This window comes from Nomascus leucogenys, chromosome 8 (assembly GCF_006542625.1).
Source record: "Nomascus leucogenys isolate Asia chromosome 8, Asia_NLE_v1, whole genome shotgun sequence".
NCBI lineage: Eukaryota > Metazoa > Chordata > Mammalia > Primates > Hylobatidae > Nomascus > Nomascus leucogenys.
The window spans coordinates 32,138,886-32,146,402 of record NC_044388.1 but is presented as its reverse complement, the minus strand read 5'-3'; the positions used below and the strand labels follow the sequence as shown (position 1 = coordinate 32,146,402).

Sequence of the window (7,517 nt, the reverse complement as noted above, 5' to 3'; positions counted from 1 at the left end):
ACTCATGAGTAAATGGACTTTGAAACATGATGACTTGTTCACTTTTTCAACCACAGGACAAGAATCAGGTTTTCTCGGAGCTCTTCTGCCGCCTCCCCTCTCTTGTTTCTCCTTACCGCGGCGGGGCAGAAGAAGACTGGCCAAAATAAGTAAACGACTAATGCAAGAGTGGCATAGGTCCTCAAAAAGGCGCTGCAAACTTAAGTGGTGATTGCACTCACGGTGCTTTAAGACCCAGCCACTACTTCGGAAGCAGGAAGTTGGGATCTCTGGTTTCTCCCATCCGCGGGCCTGAGGTTCCCGGGGATTGGTTACGGAAGAGTCTCCTTTTCCCATTTCCAGCCGGAAGTAGGCTTCCAGTGACACGGAAGCCCTACTGCGCCGCCTGGGAGACCCTTCCGTGCTACCCCGGCCAGGGACCCGCCCGGACCTGAGGAGGCGGGAACTGCGGGCACAAAGGCCCGCCCCACTCTCCCAGGATTTCCCGTACACACCGGAAGTGGGTGGGGCTCCTCCGGCCCTCCTCCCCCTTCCCCCCCGCACGATTGGCCAGCGCCGCTGTCTCTCAGCGTTCTAGGCGAAGGGACTGGGCGATTCCCAGCACTCGGGTCGCGGGCGCTGGCAGCCAGGCGGGTGGGAGGGGCCGGAGCAAAAGTTCCGGGCGCCTGAGCCCGCTGCTCGTGCCATGGAGCGGAGCCCCGACGTGTCCCCCGGGCCTTCCCGCTCCTTCAAGGAGGAGTTGCTCTGCGCAGTCTGCTACGACCCCTTCCGCGACGCAGTGACTCTGCGCTGCGGCCACAACTTCTGCCGCGGGTGTGTGAGCCGCTGCTGGGAGGTGCAGGTGTCGCCCACCTGCCCGGTGTGCAAAGACCGCGCGTCGCCCGCCGACCTGCGCACCAACCACACCCTCAACAACCTGGTGGAGAAGCTGCTACGCGAGGAGGCCGAGGGCGCGCGCTGGACCAGCTACCGCTTCTCGCGCGTCTGCCGCCTGCACCGCGGCCAGCTCAGCCTCTTCTGCCTCGAGGACAAGGAGCTACTGTGCTGCTCCTGCCAGGCCGACCCCCGACACCAGGGGCACCGCGTGCAGCCGGTGAAGGACACTGCCCACGACTTTCGGGTAAGACCAGCGGTTTGCACGAGGCGGCCGAGCCGGGTGTGGAACCCGGAACCCCTTAGCTCTGCGGCTCCCGCCCCTCCTGCCTGCCAGAGCCCAGTGTGCCCGCGTCTCGCTCCCAGCATGCAGGACCCCACCTCTCCGACCCAGGTTCCCAGGGCTGCCTGCTTCTTCAAGGTCGGCCCAGGGGCCCGTGCTGGGAGAAGAGAATGCGAACAGAAAGTGAGAGCTGAGGTTACATGATGTTCCCAAGACAGCGACACTTGCTTCTGAAGGGCCCAGGCCATGCACCCCTTGTGCCAGCCGGGTGTGGCCCAGGTCCCTTTAAGCGGCACGGATGTGGGTGCAGCCCATGAGCCCTGTAGCTTGGCACACTCAGTTTAGAAGTGGAGGAGGAGCCACAGACCTGGCCAGGGGTGTGGAGCCTTAAGATTTCCCCCAAACCAGTCACCTACTTGCCCAGCTGATCCCACGGTTTGTATTATCTGGGGGAGAGGCCTCTGACCCTGGCTGGCTGGCCTGTTCTGGTTTATAAACCAGCATCTCCATACCTAGAGTTCTAGTGGCTATACATAAACCCAGGAGCAATTTACAGGGCAAAACTAACATGGAGAATTCTTCGATACAGGAAGGAAAAATGAACAGAAGATAATGGTTAGCCTAACTCAGCATTTTCCAAAACGTTTAATCTTAGCCCATAGGAAGCAATACATTTTCCCTTGTGACCCAGAACATACGTATCAGTTGAAACAAAACTTTTCTGAACATGTCCGTGGCACTCTGGTATTTTCTGTTACTTCACTTTTTTTTTTTTTTGAGACCTCTGTCGCCCAGGCTAGAGTGCAGTGGCGTGCTCTCAGCTCACTGCAAACTCCGCCTCCCGGGTTCAAGTGATTCTGGTGCCTCAGCCTCCCGAGTAGCTGAGATTACAGGCATGTACCAACATGCCTGGCTAATTTTTTTTTTTTAATTTCTTGTAGAGATAGGGTTTCACCATGTTGGCCAGGCTGGTCTGGAACTCCTGGCCTCAAGTGATCTGCCCTCCTCTGCCTCCCAAACTACTGGGATTACAGGCGTGAGCCACTCTGCCTGGCCTCTGTTACTTTTAAAAATTACCCAGAATGTGAAACATTGAATTTATTTCATCACCTGCCAATGCATGAGTCAGAGCCCCAATTGGGAGAACACTGGGTAGCTGGCGTGAAGCTGCATGGACTGGAGAGGAGGAGCTGCTCGAGTCCCCAGTGCCTGGTCTCTGGGCCCCTCTGCGGCCCTGCCTTCTTTTTTTGCAATACCTTTTTAAATACAGAAGTCTGTTCCACTCCAAATGCATTTGACAAAGTTTAACTGAAGGGGAATGTAAAGATGCTGTCAGTACGCATGTCTCAATGAGTAACCCTATTACTCCTGTCATCTTTTTTGCTTAACGTGGGTCCCTGTCAATGCTTTTCCTGTTTCCACTGGCAGAAGTGGCAGATCCTGATTTGGGACAGCTGGCATAAGTGCTGGCCAGCCTGGGGTCTGGGGCCCAGGTAAAGGAGGGATCATGGTTCAGGTCATGACTGATCCCTATTTGGCTGGCCGAGGTGCTGATCAGGAGATGGGCAGGGGTCAAGGCTGAGAACACCCAGGCACAGCCCTCAGGTTGGGGCCAAGCCAGGATTCAAGAGCAGAGAGCCACGCACCAGCAGATGCCTGGTACTGCAAGGTCCCAGGGATACTGCAGGAGACAAGATAGACAATTTCCAGCCTCAAGGAGCTTCCAGCAGAGACCCGAGGGAAGAGGAGGTGTTAGCCAGGTGAAAGAGGGTATTTTAGATAGAGGCAGCAGCATTTGGAAGGGTCCAGAAGTGGGAAAGCCTGACTTTCCAGGCACCGAGGGAATTTCAAGGTAGTTAGAATGAGGATGGACGTGCAGGAGGATCCAGGAGGCCTGTGGTTCACCCTTGCTGTGAAGAGCAGCTGGGGGTTTTAGCAGAAGAATGATGGTGTCAAGTCAGTGGACACTCAGGATGATGTCAGGGACTGAGTAGTCTAGTCCCAAATGGATCTGAGAAGAATGAGAGCCAAGTGTGGTCAGCCTGATGCAGGGTGCAAATCACTCATTTACTAGACAAATGGGTACTGATGGCTGTTGTGTGCCGTGGCCTCTTCTTAGCTTCATGGAATTCTCATTTGAACAGGGGGCATAGACAGTCAATAGACAAGATGTAGTTCTGTGTGATTCAAGGTAGGTGGTTGTGGGGGAGCGGTATGGGAAGATTCCCTCCACCACTTGGTAAGAAGGGACTGGGTAAGAAGCTGTGTGCCTCGCTGAGGGGGTTTTCCGTTGTGTGCTGTGGGGAGCTCTGAAAGATTCTAAACGGGAGTTTGTGATGGGATGTGTGCTTTAGAAAAAGACTACTTTGCCAACTAACTATGTGAGGAATAGCAAAGTCAAAATCATCCCAGCTAACACATTTCAGTGCTCACTGTGTGCTAGATGCCTTTCAGTGTTCACACGTCAACAAATTTAATGCTCACAAAAACTTATTTTCAGGTCCTGTGTTTCCTGTTACTGCGTAATACATGGCTACAAATGTGGTGGTTTAAAATAGCACAAGTTTGTTCTCTTATGGTTCTGGAGGTCAGAAGTCCCAAAATCGAGGTGTCTGCAGGGCTACATTCCTTTTGGAGGCTCCAGGGAGAATTTATTTCCTTGCCTTCTCCAGCTTGCAGAGGCCCCTTCTTCCATCTCTGAAGTGTGTCATTCCATTCTGCGTCTGTTGTCACTTTGCCTTCTTTGACCAGTTCTACTACCTCCCTCTCATTAAGGACCCTGTAATGACATTGGGCCCACCCAGGTAATCCAGGATAACCTCCCCACAGCAAGATCCTTAATTTAATCATCCGCACAGTCCCTTTTGCCATACAAGATTCTGGGGATTAGAATGGGAACATCTTTTGGGGGAAATAATTATTCAGCTTGCTACAGTTAGGTACTATTATCCCCATTTTATAGACAATGATAGAATCATAGAGAGGGTAAGAAACTTGTCGAAAGTCACAGAGCAAATAGCTCTAAAGATCACCTGGAGTCTTGTTCAGTTCACACACTGGTCCTGGACTTGTGGGCAGCTGACTGTGTATTAGGGGTTTGAGTGTCTGTTGACCACTGTCAGGGCTGGCAGAAGGTACTGGTTGTGTGCCAGTACTGCGTGTCCAGGACAGGACCGGACAGTCCTAGACCTTGCCTTTGTGGGCATGATTGTATCATCTCACTAATAATTACATAGTTTCAGCTCGACGTTCCTGAGAAGGACAGTACAGGATGTGGTGGGAGATTGTAAGGGGGAGGCTGCTCTTGTTTGGCGGGGTGTGGGAGGGAGTCTCCAAGGAAGTGACTTCGCTGAGAGGAGCTGATTGAGGGGTGGCGAGCAGTGTGTGTGTGTGGTGGGGGTGCGACGGCAGGGCACAGCGTGGGGGTGTGCAGTGACTGAGAGATGTTTCACGTGGGGATGAGGGACTGCAGCACAGATCCCACAGGACACAGAGGGCCCTGCTAAGGAGCTGGGATTTTTGTCGTAGGTGCAGTGGCGCATGATGGAAGGACTGATGAGATTTGGGAGCCTGGCATCATGCTTACAGCAGAGCTGTAGCAAGGAACAGTGCTTAGAAGGACCTTCAGAAATCCTAGTGCGGCGTTTCTCAAACTTGAACAAGTATGCATTCTTCTTAAAGGAAAAAACAGTTCAGCAGTGAGAGTTAAATTATGTTATTACTTACATGCATACAAACGCAAACCTGGTATAAATAGCACTTGCTCACGCCACATATAAGCAATAAAACCAAAGGAAGTGAACAGTTTGAATACAAAACTATAATCAATAACATTCCACTTAAAATATTAATTCTGAAGTTTTATTTTGCTGGAACAAAATCTCTACTCCTGGCCAAGATAGTTCTGATTCTCCCATTACTCTGTTCCAAGTGACTACTTAATCCACCCAAATTTCTCTGAAGAGCTCTGGAGCTTTCTTGTTACAGGATTGGCCTTCATTTGGGTCCGGCACATTCTTTACCTGCTATGTGTGTTTCTCTTCTTTCCTTATCAGGACAAGACGATGGAAGTCGTACATCTTGATATCAAGTAAGCTGTTAAGAAAATACGAATGGTGGCCGGGCGTGGTGGCTCATGCCTGTAATCCCAGCACTTTGGGAGGCCGAGGTGGGCAGATCACGAGGTCAGGAGTTCGAGACCAGCCTGGCCAGTATGGTGAAACCCCATCTCTACTAAAAATGCAAAAATTAACCAGGCATGGTGGCGGGTGCCTGTAATCCCAGCTACTTGGGAGGCTGAGGCAGGAGAATTGCTTAAACCCAGCAAGGTGGTTGCAGTGAGATGGAGATGGAGGTTGCAGTGAGCCGAGATCGTGCCACTGCCGTCCAATCTGGACGACAGAGCAAGACTCTGTCTCAAAAAAAAAAAAAAAAAAGAAAAAAATATGAATGCTGGTGCTGAAGTTGTGAACTGAAAGCATGTGTCAGCGCTGTTTATGTCGTGACTTGGAGTAGGATTGTCTTAGGTTTGGTTTAGGTTACCATTAAATGGAAACATCCTCAGACACAGACCATGCATCATTCCATTGTGACGGAATGGTTACATCTTGTGAGGAAATGGTTACATCTCAGTAATGAGAAGTGGATCAAGGCCAGTGTGTTTCATGCCTGTAATCCCAGTGCTTGGGGAGGCTGAAGCAAGAGGATTGCTTGAGGCCAGGAGTTCAAGATCCTGCACCAAAGCAGAAAAAAATTAGCCGGATGTGGTGGCACATACCTGTAGTCCCAGCTACTTGAGGGGCTGAGATGGGAGGATTGCTCAAGGCCAGGCATTCGAGGCTGCAGTGAGCTATGACTGGGCCACTGCACTCTAGCTTGGGCAACAGTGTGAGACCCTGTCTCTTACATAAATAAATAAATAATTAAAGTTCTAGGATCGGAACTCAGGTTTCCTGCCTCCCAGTCCAGCATTCTCCAGCTTGCATCTTCAACAGCAGCCCTGTGCTGAGCTGCCTTGTCCAGACTCTTGTCTTACCCATCTTGCAGGACTGGCATGATGACCATTCTTTGCCACCAGCCTCTCCCTGTCCCAGCTCCAGCCCTCTCTCACCTTCTGGCGTCAACATCTTAGAGTCCATCTGGCTGGATCTAACCCGAGGATACTCTTGATACCTCTTAAGCCACATTCCAGGTCTTCCTCCTTCCCATGCTTTTCCCCATTTCCTAACCACTCACCCCCATCCTGATCCCCAGCTTTTAGGTGAGGACTTACCAGCTCTTCGGTTGCACCAGAGGACATTGTCTGTTGCTTGCTTATCCAGGCCTGTGCCTAATGGTATTGGGAGTGGGCGGCAGTGGGGGGTGTCTCACTAGACCCTGCACACTGAGGATCCTGTGTGATGGCCTCCAGCAGTGGGGTTCTTGGCAGACACCTGCTTTGGAACGAGGTCTGAACACAAAGGGGAAAGACAGATCTGGGAGACTGAGTTGGAGTTGCGTAAGAAAGCTCCATGCATTTTTGCTGTTCATTTAAGAAACCTAGACCATATCCAGCAGGAGAGTTAGGTTACCTGGCATGTAGGTGGCACTTAAGAGCTATGCCGAATGCACAGCATGTGCCTGCCACTCTCATGTAAGCATCTTAAGGGATTGATTCGTGGAGTCCTCACAGCAGTCCTTTGAGCTTGGTAGTATTTTTTATCCCTCTTATCCAGATGAGGAAATGGAGGTGCAGAGAGGTGAAGTTCAAGATCACCTGCTACTAGGTGGAGGGGCTGGGATTTGAACCTGGACGGCCAGGTGCCAGAACTCTTAACTGCTACATCAATCTGCCTGAAAACAAATGGTGAAATTTGAGAGACTGTGGAGACTTTTCTGCCTTCATTTTTAAGGTGAGGAGCCTGATAGCCAAAGAGAGAAGGAACTTTTTACCAACTCACCAGTGGGTAGTGACAAAGACAAGGCTCCAAACCAGCCCTAACCTTCAGTCCAGGAGGCAAGGTAGTATAGCAGAAAAAACACAGGCATTCCATGTACTCATTGACTGGGCAGGTGGTTAACTGAACATCTACTTTGTGCAGGGACTTGGACATGCAGGGGACAAAACAAAGTCTCTCATCTTGCAGAGCAAGCATTTCTTCTGCAGAAGTGTACCGAGCACCACTATGCGAGGCAGAGAGGACCTGGAGGTTAAGACTTGCCCTCAGGAAAGAGAAGCTGTGACCCTGGATAGTGAGTGCTGAGACAGGGGTGGCCAGGGTGCTGTGAGGCCCTGGATGGAACCTGAGCTAGCAAGATCAGGGGGCTTCCTGGAGGAAATGGGGGGTATTAGAGCCAAGTTTTCAAGGTGATGTTGGGTTAG

At 51.4% G+C, this 7,517-nt stretch overlaps 1 protein-coding gene across 5 annotated transcripts in view; it reads left to right on the top strand.

The window, feature by feature from the left end:
- Positions 1-607: 607 nt before the first annotated feature.
- The window catches only part of TRIM35 (tripartite motif containing 35), a 52,665-nt gene continuing 45,755 nt past the window's right edge, over positions 608-7,517 (top strand). For all 5 annotated transcript variants that reach the window (XR_004031306.1, XR_004031308.1, XM_030817002.1 and 2 more), the window contains exon 1: positions 608-1,120. Coding sequence is in view for 3 of the 5 variants with exons in the window: in XM_030817002.1 (XP_030672862.1) it covers positions 686-1,120 (435 nt within the window). In the remaining 2 variants the exon portion in view is untranslated. The remainder of the gene's footprint in view (positions 1,121-7,517) is intronic.